Raw genomic sequence first — 15,280 nt, forward strand, 5'->3', positions numbered from 1 at the left:
GAGTGGGCCGGCAGTGCCAGGGCGTAGGAGAAATACAGAGATGGGGCCAAGAGTCCCTCAGCCAAAGGTGCCAACCGCGGGGCACCAGGCTGGGCTCCCGTGGCCGCGCGTGCTGGACGCCCTCTGGGGTTCTCTCCACGGCTGCGGGCAGGGGAGAGGCGGCAGGGCCCAGACCTGGCTGGAGGTAGACGGGAGCCGATGAAAAGAGGGGCACAAAAGCACGTAGGCACCACCCCATACTCCTCTCAAACGGGGAAGGGTGGCAGATGGGAAGAGGAGGGAAGGGGGGAGGCGAGGGAGGAGGGCGGGTGGCAGCCCCCTTGGCCTCACACCCGCCGCAGGAGGGCCCTGGCCTGCTCCGCTCGGGTTTGGCCCTGCTGCTGAAATTCCAGCTCTGTGCACAGCCCAGCTGGCGCGCTGCCACTCATGTGCCAGCTCCAGGCCGGGCAGCGGGAAGTGGGGCACGCGGCGGGCATATGGACGGGCAGCCAGGGAGTGCAGAGCAAAGCGCCTGGCCCAGCGCTGCGACAGGCAGGCGGGCGGGCGGCCGCGGGCGAGGCGGGAGCGGCCCTCCCTGCCCTGCCAGGGCACACAAACTGCAGAGCACCCAGGGAGGGCCCCCGGGAAGGCCCGGCCAGGGGAGGCACGCCTGGGCAACAGCAAGTCCCCAGGCTCTGAGCTGAGCACGGGGGGTTGGCGAGCGGCAGAATGTGGCCCCCGATGGGCTGCCTGGCTCTGAGCACCAGCTGCTTCCGCCCCCCACCCCAGCCTCAGTCTCCTCATCTGTGAGATGGGCATCCGGCCCGCAGCCGTGCCACCTTCCTGAGAGCCAACAGTGGCGCAGGGCTGAGCCCAGAGCCTGGCACAGGCCCATTCAGGGCTGAGAAAATGCACGGGGTCTCTGCACCGAGGGGCTCAGGTGGGCTCCCACCTGGGGGTCTCTCCCGTTGTCTGTGACCCCCCTCATGCAAGTGCCCTCAGAAGTCCCCTCCCACGGCCATTTTCCCAGCGTCACTGGGGGCAGGTGGCTCTGCCCTCCCCGCCCTCTCCTGCTCCCCTTGGCACACCCTGAGGGCTCGTTCAGGGCAAAGGCCATCGTCCTCCCAGGCCACGGACCAGGGCCGTGTGGGGGGTTCAGAGGCCTATGGCGGCCACCTCGACTACAGCGCGCGTTGGCTAAGACCAAGCGTGTGGGTGGGGGAGAGGGCTGGGGGAGGCCAGCATGCCGAGGTGAGTCCACAAGGATGGTGCTGCCCAGGGACCCCAGGAGGTGGCCCGGCTCCCTCTCCCCTGCCCGGGTCACAGCACTGCCCCGGGGAGCAGGGCTGGAAAGGGTCCGTCTCGCCTGGACAGATGCGCGTCTATAGCCAGCTCCAAGCTGTGAGTGAGGGAGGTTGCAGGGGGATAGAGGGGAGGGGGCAGAAAGCAGGCACCGGGCTCTGCCCCACACCCCGCCCTCAGCGTGGCTGCCTTTTCCCGCCCCAAGGAGCCTGTCATTTGCCTCCCTCCTACCTACCCAGCGTCCTGCCGCCCTCTCCATGACGGCCCCTGGCGCCCCCGTGGCTGAAACTCGGGGCCCGGGGGGGCCTTTGCTGTGTGCCCGGGCACCCGGGCTCGTCTTGGGCACCGTCCAGTTTCTCTTGTCCTGGTTCTGCTCTCGGTCTCCCTGCCCCGATGGACCAGTGACCGCTCCCTGGGCACCTCTTCCCGTGCGTGGGTGGGGGTGAGGGGTGAGGGGGACCGGACTGCCCCCGGGGAAAGCCTGGTCCAGACTTCCCGAGGGACGCAGGAAGCCGCGGGCACTGGACAGGCCTGGCACGGGGCAGATGCCACGGCAGCGACTGTTCTACAACTGCCATCATCCCGTCATCTCCCCCCATGCCCAGTGGGAGCGGGAGCAGGCTGCCAGGGCATGGGGGAGGGGTTGGGGGCGGTGGGGGCAGGGGGGAGGAAGAGTGTGAGTTCCTCCTGCCCGCCCCCCCAGCTCCATCCTCTTCCCTTCAACCTGCTCTTCCTTTGTGCCTGGACCCCAGAACCCGCCCCACCGCCCCAGAGCCATGGCTGGCTGCCGTGCCCTTGCCCTCTGCCCCCCCGCCCCCCTCCCTCCCTGGGTCCCCACAGGCCGTTTCATCACGCCTCAGCTCCCTGCCCCGCCCTCTGCTCCCAACATGTGCGGAGCCCGTGGCCTCCTGCCAAGGCCCGGGGCTGCCAGCGAGGCAAAGAGACAGAAATCTCACCGCTCGGTAGGTTTTCTTCTGCCCGGCGTGCTTGGGGGCTTTGCCGGGCTCCGCTGAGCTCTCCACATGCATCGAGTAGATGATGTCAAAGAAATCTTCCACCACAGCGACCCGCTTCAGAGAGACGCCCTCGGGCTCCGACAGGCCATCTGCCCCCTGCGACAGGGCGGACGGGCAGCGTTAGCGGCAGGGATGAGGCAGGAGCCAGACCGTGGGGAAGGGACGGGGATGCTCCCTGACCCCCTCCCCCAGGGCCTCCTGTACCCCCCCCCCCGCTGAGGTCTGGAGGGTGACAGTGAGTTGGGCTGGGGTAGGTGGCTGAGAGCCCCCCCTCGCCCACCCGCAGAGAGGAACCTGGGGGAAGGGGGGGCAGTCACCCGACGCTGGACAGTTACTGCTGGGAAATCTGATGGACATGAGGGGCAGGGCGCGACCATCACAAACACACATGTGAGAGAGAGAGAGACGGGGGGGGTGGGGGAGAGAGAGAGAGGGAGAGAGAGGGAGAGAGAGAGAGAACCCGCCAAAGGGCCCCCATGTTCACAATTTCAGACAGATTGTGCCAGACTCAAATCACACGCTGTGCCAAGACCATCCCCGGAGTCCCCGGGGAGGGGGGGTGCTAAATAGATGCGGCCCATCAGGAGCGCGCCAATTAGCTCTAACCTTTCGCTGTGGTCTGGGCTGGGGTCCCTGGGGAGCCGGCTCCCATCACCTGGGCGACTGCTGCCTCACCCCGGCCTTTCAGAAGAGCCTCCCCCCCCCACCCTCGCGCTCCACAGCCACCAAGCACCCTGGCCAGGGCCCGGGGCTGCCCCAGCTCTTTGTATGTGGAGCCCGTGGTGGAGAATGACAGGCACGAGGACACTCGGAGGTGGCCGTGGTCCCCCTCCTCCCCCAGCCTCTTCTCAGGCGGGCATGAGTGCTGTCAGCTGGCCTGGACGAGGGGTGCCAGCAGGGAGGTGGGGTTCTTCAGTGGCAGAGAGCTCTGCGCCAGCCCCTCGGGGCAGCAGGCAGGGGAGGGGGGGAGGGAGCGAGCAGGGAGGCTGCGGGGCAGGAGCTCCCTGGGCCGGATGCACACAGCAGCCACCGCCACTGAGACAGAGACAGAGAGCAGAGTGCCCTGCACTAGCACCGCAGGTGGGCAGCGTGTCCAATAAGCAACCGACCCAGGTTCCATCCGGCATCCCATGCGGTCCCCTGAGCATCACCCGCCGAGAGCGATTCCCTAGTGCCAGGAGTAACCCCTGAGCATCGCCCAGCGTGGCCCCAAATTAAACAAAAACTCACAGTCTGTGTGTGGGGGTGGGGTGGGTATGGGGAGCTGATTTGGGGGGGAGGCAGGCTTTCTCCTCAGAGACCAATCTCTGAGAGCGCTCCCCCCAAAGGGCTCCACTGAAGAACACCAGTCCTCTGGGGGGTGCCAGCTGTCGGACCCCAGCTGAGCCCCAGAACCTGGAGCCAGGCCGGCCAGCCGCCAGAAGGCGCCAGAGACGGGGACCCACCCCGAGAGCTGGTGGCCTGGACTGTGGGGCCAGGCAGGGCCCGGAGGCCCAGTGCTCCCCAGGCCGAAGGGGTCCCTGACCTCACAGGCCCTGGGCTCAGACAAGGGGACTGCAGCCGTGCCCCCTGGTGCTGGTCTCCCTCACGGGGTGGAGGAGGGAGTCGGGGGGCAGGCCCCCACCTGTGCTGTGCGGGCACGAAGGGCGGCGCTGCCTTACGGCTTGAGGCATTAGGGCCCGAGACCAGGATCTGTTCTCATCTGGTGGGGGGAGAAGCAGAGAACCAGGGTGGGTAGGAAAGGCAGCTGGGCATCTGAGGCGAGGGGGACCCCAGAGCGGGCAGGACGTGTGACTGCCAGGGAAGTCTCCTGGCTCTCGGGGCCACCGGCTTCCTTCCTGGCCGGGACCCACTCCAGTGAGGGCACCTCAGCGTGCGCCCACGGAACCAGCGGGCCCTTCAGCCTGCCCAGCCTCACTTTTGGGAGGAGCCCCCAAATTCAGTGACTTTTTGCCTCTAAACTCATGTGTCTCCGAGTCAGAGCGACAGGACAGCGGGGAGGGCGTTTGCCCTTGCACGAGGCCGACCTGAGTTCAATCCCCAGCACCCTGTATGGTTCCCTCAGCCCGGCCAGGAGGGATTCCCCAAGCACAGAGGCAAGAGTAAGCCCTACACCCAAAATAAAAGAAAACAAAAAGAGGGGCTGGAGCAATAGCAAAGCAGGGGAGGGGAGGGCGTTTGCCTTGCACGCGGCCGACCCGGGTTTGATTCCCAGCATCCCATATGGTCCCCCGAGCACCGCCAGGAGTAATTCCTGAGTGCAGAGCCAGGAGTAACCCCTGAGCATTGCCAGGTGTGACCCAAAAAGAAAACAAAAAGAAAACTCAGGAGTCTGCTACCTGGTCTTGAGGGTGCTCTGAAGTCCCTACCCCAACCCCGATGTCCAGAAAGGCTCACCTATGACTAGCTCATTCATTAGCGGACTTACCCCACATTAGGGAGATCCTGAAATATTGCCATGATAGAATCAGATAGGAAAAAATATTGTGACAGGTCAGTTAAAATAGACTTCTAACCAGAGGCTCGTGTGGGAAAACATCAAAACAGAAACAAGCCCTTTAGAATGAAAATACGACCAGGCTTCTATTTCTTGTTCAAATAGTTGTATCGAGCTTATTTTTGAAAGTCCTCAGGGCCAGAGCGATAGCACAGCGGGTAGGACATTTGCCTTGCACGCGGCTGGCCCAGGTTCGATCTCCAGCATCTCATATGGTCCCCCGAGCACTGCCAGGAGTAGTATCTTGAGTGCAGAGCCAGCAGTCAGCTCTAAACACCTCTGAGTGTGGCCTGAGGACTGAGAACCCCTAGGTGTAGCCCAGAGAGAAAAAATAAAGTTCTCAATATGAAGACTTAGAATTTATGTATTTTCCTTACGTATTTCTTTCTTTCTTTTTTTTTTTTAAAGTCTTACCCTTGGGCCAGAGAGATATTCAGGGGTGAAGGCGCTTGCCTTGAAAGTGGCCAATTCAGGGGCCGGAGCGATAGCACAGCGGGCAGGGCGTTTGCCTTGCACGCGGCCGACCCGGGTTCGAATCCCAGCATCCCATATGGTCCCCTGAGACTGCCAGGAGTAATTCCTGAGCGCAGAGCCAGGAGTAACCCCTGTGCATCACCGGGTGTGACCCAAAAAGCAAAAAGAAAGAAAGAAAGAAAGGAAGAAAGAAAGAAAGGAAGAAAGAAAGTGGCAATTCAGGTTATATTCCTGCCACCACAAAAGATCCTTTAAGCCCCACCAGGAGTGATCCCTAAACACGGAGTAGGAAGACAACCCTGGGCACAGCTGGTGTGGGCCCAAAACAAAAACAAAAGAACAGATTTGGATCAAGCAGGATGGAGTGATAGTTCCACACCTTGGTCACCTGAAACCAGTGGCATAATGATGGGTTTAACTGAATAAACCTCTTTTCTCAAACAATTATTTAGAGACTGGAGAGGCAGTACAGGGGTGAAGGTGCTCTCCTTAGCTTGTGACCAACCCAGTTCAGTCCCCAGCACCACAATGATCCCCTGAGCATTGCCAGGAATGTTTCCCGAGCAGTCAGGAGTCAGCTCTAAGCACCTCTGAGTGTGTCCCAGAAACAAACAAACCAACAAAATAAAGTTTCAGGTCAAAAAAGGAATTGTCCAGGGGCTGGAGCGATAGCACAGCGGTTAGGGAGTTTGCCTTACACGCTGCCCATCCAGGTTCGATTCCCAGCATCCCATATGGTCCCCCGAGCACCGCCAGGAGTAATTCCTGAGTGCAGAGCCAGGAGTAATCCCTGTGCATCGCCAGGTGTGACCCAAAAAGCAAAAAAAAAAAAAAAAAAAAAAAAGTGGAATTGTCGAACCAGGGTCAGCCTCATGCAAGGCAAACGCCCTCCCTCTCTGCTGCACTGTCGCTCTGGTCCCCAACATAGATATTTCTGGGAATGGCGATACCATTTGGCGGGAAGAAATAAAAATTGAAAATCAGCTGCTGATGGGGCTGGAGCGATAGCACAGCGGGTAGGGCATTTGTCTTGCACGAGGCCAACCCGGGTTAGATTTCCAGCACCCCATATGGTCTCCTGAGCACCACCAAGAGTAATTCCTGAGTGCATGAGCCAGGAGTAACCCCTATGCATTGCCGGGTGTGACCCAAAAAGCAAAAAAAAAAAAAAATCAGCTGCTGAGAAGAAAGTGCTTTTGGACAGATGGGAAGGAAAGTGACCCCTAACCTTAGGGAATTTGGGGGGCCCTTGACCTTTTGAAAACTCAATGTTCCCACCTATAAAATGTACCCTAACAAGTATGAGTGGAAGGTCCAAGAATCAGGAGAGAGGGTCGGATGAGCACTGCACACGCTTATCAGAATCTGCTTTTCCTTTACGTAAAGTTTGGGCCCAGACGGCTCAGTGGATAAGAGCAGGCTTTGCCTTCAGGAGCCCCCGGTTCGATCCCCAGTACTGCATTCACCACAGAGGACCAGCCCCCAAGCACTGAGCCTCGAGTATTTCCCAGCACCCACAAGGTGTGGCCCAAAGAACAAAAAAGAAGAGATCTGCTGAATCTGGACGTTTTCCACTTAGGAATCTAGGTCCCTTGCCTGTCCCTCTCGTCCACTGAGGATACAGCATGTAGCCACCCTTTTGCTGGTAATCCCCCCCACCCCCGGAGACATCCATTGTCTTATGTCCTGCGATCCCATACACCCTTGGAATGCACTTTCTTTAGCTGACCAACCTGATTAAACAGCAGAATTCTGCCTGCCTCTGTCCAGCCTCCCAGGCAGACACTGGCCACTTCACAGCTTTGCACTTCAAAAGCGACCATCAGGGACCCGAGTGACAGTACAGCGGGTAAGACATTTGCCTTGCACGTGGCTGACCCGGGTTCAATCCCCAGCATCCCCTACGGTCCCCCGAGCACCGCCAGGAGTGATTCCTGAGCACAGAGCTAGGAGTCAACCTGGAGCACTAACCGGATGTGCACCCCCACCTCACCCCCATCTCAATAAAGCAACTGTAGAACTATTCCAGAGAAACTCCCTGGGGGAGCCTTTTCTGTAGCTCCTTCTTTAGAACGGACGTCCGCCCCAGCCCTGACGCTGACTCCTGGTTCCTGGACGTCCTCTGGTCTGCAGAGCCACACCTTGAACTGTCCTCTGGTGAGCCATGGCACCAAGACACTGTGCGCTGCACCTCAGGGAAGCACACCGGGATATCTGCGCGGCCTTCAAGGAGAACCCAAGGAAGAAAACAAAGGGCTCCCATGGCAGCCACGTGCCCAGAACTCGCCGCCAGGCCCTGCATCCACGCCGGCAAGCGCCTTCCTGCTCCGTGCCCGGGGAGAGGCTGGCCTGACACAGCGTGACCAGGAGCGGCCATTTAAAGCAGAGGAAAGCACCTTCCCCCAGCCTAGAGATGTCCCTGCCAACATCCGCTTCTGCTGGGTACCCAAATGAGCTTGATCTGCTCCGCTGCCCTAAGCATGCTGAGCCCTGGACTGACAAAGGACCAGAAGGCCTGGAGTCCACCTCCGGACGGTGCCCAGCATCCTGAGGGGACCAGCCAGGAGTGATGGAATGGAACCCCGCAGCGCCCCCAGGGGAAACGCCATGAAAACACGAGGTCAGCTATGCACGACTGACCTGGCGTGGAGGTGGGGGGGGGCTTCCTGCCTGGGGAAGACTATTGCCATGGCAACATACTCCATCCTTGTGAACCAGCCAACTCCAAAAGTCGGCCAGACCCAGGCCAACAGAACTAGACAGGCAGCAGCGTTTAAAGATTCATGGACCTACTGATTCTCACCAAGGGCACTGTCTTCCCTAAAGTCCGCTTACAAGCCAGGGTGCCAGGAGGAAAGGCACAAACGTCAACAGAAACACTGCCTGTTTCAGAATAGTTACAAGAGCCGCGACGTGTGGTCCCTAGACCACCAGCCTGGGCATTGCCTGGGGAGCCTGAAATGCATGTTCTCAGACCCCACCCGGGGCGACTGATTCTGACACAGCTGGGGTTTTAATAGTCGTCCCCCACCCCCACCCCCCCCACCCCGCTCCAGATGACTGCGATGCATGGGAGATTTTGAGACCTCCTGATTAGAATATCTCCATGATAGAGGGAGGTAACTTGTAGGGAAACTGGCTTTGGCTCATTAAATATAGACATGCTCTGTGCTCCTAGGCCTGATATATTAATATTTTCTTCTTCAATGAAGGCCAATTTCTCTAATGGTGGGAACAAAGGAATCCTATTGGGCAACATTAGTATAAATCCAACACACTTGCTCGGATACTTACTGGGGATTATGTGACGGGAAGGGCAGGCGCACCCCACATCCTGATCAGACTTGGGAGTCCTTCCCAGCATGGTGGATGTGTACGTCAGCAGGGCACCCTTTGGCAGATCCTCTCGGCCTCCCTCTGTTCCCTCCCACACGCTGAACGCTTAGCCACGGGGCGTGCGCTCTCCATGGGGGCCGTGAAGCAGACCCAAGGTTGGGGGCCGCCCCCAGTTGATGTCAGGAGAGATCCCTCAGGGCAGCCCCCGAGTCCCACTGAATTTTGCCTGTCTCCTCGCTTGCGGGGCCTACGGCGCATGGATCAGGGTGGGCTCACCAGTCCGGGCCCCCAGAGTGCCATTGAGCACATCCCCACGGCTATCTCAGCAGTGAGTACCTCCTAACAACAAAGACGCCACAGCGGAGAAGATGATGCTAGAGAGACGAGGGGGTGGGATTTCCCAGTGGGGTCCCAACAGCCGAGGGAAACCCCCAGAGGAAGTCATTCGGATGCTCCCCCTGACGGCATCTCATCACTGGCTCTTGACGAGACAGAAAAACAAGGTGAGGGTGGGCAGAGCAGACAGGCGTTCTGCAGAGCCCCGTGCCTGCCCCCCACGCCCCGCTCTCCTAAGGAAACACACCTCCAGCGCCCACTTGTGTGGGAGCCCAGGATGTCGGGGGGTTGATTGCACGGGCCAGTGCGAGGCCGCCCCGCCATGGCATCTGGGCCAGCCAGGGAAGTGCCTGAGGTTATTTATAAGCTACTGCCCGTTCGTAGCAGCTGTTCCTATGCTCCGACACTCACACACGGGCGGGCAGGACTGCAGCTCTGAAAGGGGGAGTCACGGGTTTTTTTTGGGGGGAGGGCTTCCTACAAAGTCTCACTTCAGCTCCTGGCTAGTCACGGGTTTTTTTTGGGGGGAGGGCTTCCTACAAAGTCTCACTTCAGCTCCTGGCTAGGCTGGAAGATGATGGGAGAGGAGGGGGGTCCTCTGAGGGAAAGAAAAGGGACAGCGAGGACATTTTCAAACCCCACTAAACTGAGCACAAAGTGAACAGAAGACCAGAGGGAAGACCGTCACCTACATACATAGCCGGATACTCTGGAGTCTCCGGGAGCAGCCTATCACAGACAGGAAAGGGCCGGGCCAGAGAGACAGGACAGCGGGTAGCGTGCTTGCCCTGTAAGCAGCCCGCCCAAGTTGGGCTCCTGACTTTCCCATATGGGTCCCCAAGTACCACTAGGAGTAATTCCTGAGTGCAGAGCCAGGAATAATCCCTGAGCATTGCTGGGTGTGCCCGTCCCCATCCAAAAAAAAAAAAAAAAAAAGGAAAGGACCATCAGATGGGTGAGGGGAAGTGATTACTGAGTGGAATAAAGCCAATATTTGCATTTTTTCCCCCTCACTGGTGCATGCTACCTCCTATGGACCAGAAACCCCTCCATAATAAAGTTTCACCCCAGAATTTTAGGCCCCATTGTTGCACGAAGCTCCTTAGGTCCAGCTGGGACAGAGAGGGACAGGCCTAGTGCAGGCCTGGGGGATGAGGAAACACAAAAAAGGTGCGAGTGGCACCTGCCTCTCCGCCCCACACACAGCTTCCAACTGCGAGCCCAGAGCCGCCACCTCGCGCACCTGCCATCTGGACGGGCCCTGCCGTATTCCAAGACCTGCTTTCTGCTTCACCGAGTCTCCATCTTCTTTCAAATCACGCCCGGGCAAAACGCACCCCCTCCCCCGGCCCACAGAAAGATGCCTGGAAGCAGCCGGCACATGGCGGTACCCCAATTGAGGGGTGCCATAGCCTTCAAACTATTTCTTCCCCCTTCCGCTCTTTTCTTTGGGGAGGGGGTGCTAACTCTGGGATACCTGTACTTGGAAAAGGGGGGGATGATGGAAAGACAAAGGGGGTGCTCCTCTTGGAAGGAGAGGGGCCATACCCGGGCTCAAGATCTGGGGTTGGGGGGAGGGCTTGTGGGGGGGTGGGGGCTGGGGTCTAGCTTCCAGAATTCTTTCCGGGAGGTCTGGGAGGGTGCAGGAGCTCCTGGGGTAACGTCACAAGCCTGGCGACGGTTCTGCCCCGACCCTGGCTGGCCCCGGGCCTCAGTTTCCAGCGGTGCGGAGCGGGCACACCGGCACAATGGCTCTCCCCGCGCGAAGGCTGCATAGACAGCATCCTACCGGGAGGAACCACCCAGAGGGCCGCCGCCACCCCGGAGAGGGGCGCGCTCCCGGGGCCCTGCCTCCCTGGGCGCGGCGGCGGCGGCCAAGGACAGGGATTGGGGTCGTGGGGTGGAGGGGGAGCGGGAGGGTTCCGCGAGGCTGGGGGCGGCCCAGAGCCCAGCAGGCCCCGCGGGCCGGTCCCTCCGGGCGCGCTAACGAGCGGGGGCCCCAGGTGCGGGCCCCACCCCGGGCCGGCGGGGGAGGGGAGCGGCCGGCGCGCTAATGACTGTTGACAGCGCGCTCCGGGGCCGGCCGGGCCGCGCGCGCCGCTGACAGCTGCTCGGGCGGGGGCCGGCGCGGGGGCGCAGCGGCCCGCGGTCCCCCCACGGCGCACGCGCGTGCGCCCCGGCAGGGAGGGGCGGCGGCGCGGGGCGGCGCGCGCGCGCCGGGCCCGGGTTCCGAGGGCCTGCCGGAGCGGCTCGCGCGGGCTCCTCGCGGGCAGGCAGGTAATGAGAGTAACCATGGCAACCCACCAGAGGAAGTGTATTCTGCAGGAGACGTTAATCCCCTCTCCCCGGAGCTGGGACAGCCTGACTTTCCATTCTCACACAGTAATTAGATACCAGCTGTCAGTGCAGGGGGGACGGCTCCGCGGCTGCAGCCCGGCTGGGTGGGTGGGGGGTGGGTGGGGGGGCGCACACGGGGGGCGGGGGGGCCGCGGGGAGGAGGGCGTTAAAGACACAGGGACGCTTTCTCGCGGCGGGCCGGGGCCGGGCGCGCGCCCGCTCACCTGGAGACCCCGCCCACCCGCACGCACCTGCTGCGCGCGCGCCCGCCCGCCCGCGCGTCCCCCGCCGGCCCGGCCCCGCCCGCTCGCTCCCCGCGCACCTGCCCCGCTCCCGCCCCTCCTGGGCCGCTGCCCACCTGTCCTTTGTGAGGGGCGGTACCATTCGATCTGGCCGGCTCTCCTTTGGGGAGCACCCGCTATGTGCCAGGCGCCGTGCCAAGCCTGATCTGTGTAATCCTCGCAGACCCTCGGCGGGAGGCGCCTCTGCCGGTCCCCTCCCCCCGCCCGAGGCGCGGTGGGGTGTGGTCAGGCAGGGTCAGGCACCCTTGAACTCCCCGTCCTGAAGCCCATTTAACCAGCAGACGACAGCGGCGACCCATCGCGTCCGCATCCGTTATCGCTGGGGGAGGCGGCGGGGGGGGGCGCTCCCAACCGTTCAGGGAGGCAAAACAATCACACGGGTGGCCCGCAGCGCCGCGCACTCCTTGTGTGCCAAGCGGCCACTGCCGGTCTTTTTTTTTTTCTTTTCCTGAGAGGCTGATTAACCCCATTTCACAGATGAAGGTGCTGAGGGCTGAGAACTGACAGGACTTGCCCACAGTCACCAGCAGAGCCCAGCCTGTCAGCGCCGTCCCCCACCCCCACCCCAGGATCCATGTCCCGGCCACTGGACACTTTGAAGGCCACCATCGCACTGTTTTGCAGCTGGAATGATGCCCAGACCTTGTCACTGTTCTAACCACCCGTGTCCTTTTCCAGCATTGGGGGGGGGGGGGGAGCACAAGTGTCTAGGCCTGAAACCTAGAACCATTTGCACATCTCACAGGCTAGCCAGCCCCCACCCCACCCCGCCCAACCAGGAACCCTCCCGCCTGTGCTGCCGGACACTGGGAATGGACTCTCGGGCCTTCCTCTAGCCCCTCTCCTTCCCCAGGTGGGCTCCACAAGCCCAGCAAGGCCAGAGGCCAGTCCAGGGAGAGATGGCCTGGGGCAGCCTGGCGGGAGGAGAGCTGGGGCGCTCCCTCCTGCACCCCACCCCGCCCAGGACACCTGAGCTTCCTACCCTTAGGATCGAGCCAGGGGAGGGGACACCCCATGGGGTCAGGAAGAGCTGAGGAGCCCAGGGCAGGCGTCTGGGCAGGAGGAACTATTTGATCCTTTCCCCCAGTGCCCCGGCCATGACCTCCTCCCTCATGGCCAGGGAAGCCGGTACCCGGGCTGCAGCCCGAGAACCCAGCGTTCTCCGACCCAGTCTGCATTCCTGTGGGAGGAGGGGAAACGGGGAGCAGGGTGGGGGGAGGCTGGGCCAAGGGCTTGAGGGACCGGGACAGCACCCCCACCCCCCCTCCCAGCCACCACCGCCGGGGCTGCCCCACCCTGCGCGGGCCAAGGGCATGCTTCCTGCCTCGCTCTCCCGTCTCTGGGTGGCAGAGCCGCCTAAATTTGGCTCCCGGAGGGAATGGGGGAGGCAGCAGCAGGCGGGTGCTGTCAGAGGCCAGGGCGCAGCTCCCTGTCTAGCCGGCTGGCATTTTTGCTGTCTGGAGGAGGGCAGCCCCCACCCCACCCCCAACCCCAGCAGCCAGCCCTCTCTGGGAAAGAGAGATGTTCGTACCTTCTGACATGCACTAATGTGCAAACGACATGCAAACCCGAGCTCAGAGCCGCCTCGCAGGCAGCCAGCGAACAGCTTGGGTGCTGCTTTGGGGAGAACAGAAGGACCAGCGCCCGCTCCCCAGCGGCAGCCGTGGGGGCGGGGTGAGGGGCAGCGGGGCCTGGGGCTGGTGGGAGGGGAGGGACTCTGTTGCTTGCCAAGGGGAGCGGTGGGGCTGGCAGTCCGTGAGCCCGCTCGCTCGCGGGAGAGCCTCTGAGCCCCAGGCTGAGGGCCGGGCCCTGGCTTTCTCTGCCGGCTCTGCCATCTCGGGCTGGGCACGCCCGATCACGTGGGGGGAGCATGGGAGTTCGGCAGCCGCCCGGGCCAGGTTTGGGCCCTGGCTCTCTCTCGGCTGGCCCACCGGGCTGGTTCCTCAACAGCAGGCGGGCAGACAGCTCACGGGATCAAACATTCCTTTTCACGACAGGCCCTCCCTGCCCTGGGAGGTGAAGTCTGATCGGGGCCTGGCCTAGACCCAGGCTTCGGGGCTGGACCTGGACTCTAGGCCTGGCTCAGCTGAGAGCCTTCTGAGGGCGCCACGGTCAGCCGCTGTGACAGCCACCCCTGTGCCCCCCAGACGTCTGGCCACCAGGGTGCCCTCGCGGCTTTCCGGTCCCGTCCCCCTCCCCTCTCTCCTCCGTCTCTGTGTGTTCCGTCCCTGCTCTCACTCCCCTCTGGTCTCGGTGACCTCACGCCAGCCATGGCTCTCCGGGGCCTGAGTGTGCACGTCTGCAACCCGCGGTCATGGGGGAGGGGGCTCTGTCCAGGGCCTGGGGGCCCAGCAGGCACCCCTCATCCCAGATGACCAAGGCGGGGAGTGGGCTGTGCCCTCAGCATTATCGGCCATGGGGTGCTGGGGGCCCCGCTTCTCAGTGACTCTGTTTAACCCCAGATAACTGCTCTCCTGCCCCTCGGCTGGGACCGATAGGTGCTGAGTCCAACTTCCTGCCACCCCAAAGCCACTTCCTGCCAAACTCGAGCAGATACCAGAAGAACTTGTTTTCTGTGTGGCGATGGCCAGCCATCCTCCGGGGCCCCGGGCGGGGACATTTTTTCCATTTGCCTGGCTGCCCACTGAGGCTGTGGAGAAGGAGGAGCGTGTGAGCCCACCTCACCTCTGAACCCATCAGGCCCCCGCCCCCGCCCCGCCAGGCCAACCCGTGTCTGTTTGGGCCCAAACAGACGTGTGTCTGACACAGCCACACACACTGGCACACATTGGGTCTGACACAGTCTTCATGGTCAGGGGGCAGGTGGACCAAGGCCTCTGGGGACGAGTGTCAGACGCGGCCACCCCTGTTGGCTAGTCTCATGCAGAATCCCGCACGGAGAGTCCTGCCCCGTGCACCCGAGGCCCCGTGTGCCCCCCAGAGGAACCCCCCCCTGCTGCACGCCCCATGCTCACCCGGTGCAGATGGGGAGATGGGGGGACGGGCTGTTCCGGGCCAGACCTGGAGCCAGCCCCCCGCGAGACGGGACTGGCAGCTGCCAGCCGTGACTGCCCCTCAGCGTCCTGCCCTGCGGCCCGGGGCTCTGGGGTGGTCAGTGGGCGCAAAATGTCTGGCACCGGGTGCGCCCTCCCTTCAGGACCCCACAGCATCCTGTGCCCAGCTTCACCCGAGACCCCCTGGCCCAAAGCCCCCAATGGCTGAGGTTACACTTGTTCCCAGGGGAGGAAACTTTGGCTCAGTTGAGAGGGTCTCCATGGAGCGTTCCCGGCCTCACTGCCCACCCACCACACACCCGGGGCTTGGCCTGGAAGGTTCTTCCTGCAGGTTCAACCAGCTCCTTCTGAGCGCCTGACGCACCCGATGCCCCAGAGCCGTCCAGGGCAGCCCCCTATTCCGTCCCCGAATCTCTAAACAATGCTCCGCTCCCGACACCAGACTTTAAGGGCCAAGAGGCAGTGCCAGGGTGACACACAGGGGTCAGCTATCGGGGGAAATAATCCATGAGGAGCGAGCACGCCTCATCAAAGCTACCGAGAACAGTCTGGGTTTTTTTGTTTTGTTTTGCTTTGGCTTTTTTGGTTATACCCGGTGATGCTCAGGGAATACTCCTGGTTCTGCTCTCAGGAATTACCCCTGGCAGTGCTCGGGGGACCATGTGGGATGCTGGGGATTGAACCCGG

General features: G+C 62.1%; 1 protein-coding gene across 2 annotated transcripts in view; it reads right to left on the reverse strand.

Moving 5' to 3' along the window:
- Positions 1-15,280, reverse strand: part of NOL4L (nucleolar protein 4 like) — a 130,481-nt gene that overhangs the window by 74,129 nt on the left and 41,072 nt on the right. For both annotated transcript variants that reach the window (XM_004612578.3, XM_055138286.1), the window contains exon 2: positions 2,238-2,393. In XM_004612578.3, coding sequence (XP_004612635.3) covers positions 2,238-2,393 — 156 coding nt within the window. The remainder of the gene's footprint in view (positions 1-2,237; positions 2,394-15,280) is intronic.

This window comes from Sorex araneus, chromosome 5 (genome assembly GCF_027595985.1).
Source record: "Sorex araneus isolate mSorAra2 chromosome 5, mSorAra2.pri, whole genome shotgun sequence".
Lineage (NCBI taxonomy): Eukaryota > Metazoa > Chordata > Mammalia > Eulipotyphla > Soricidae > Sorex > Sorex araneus.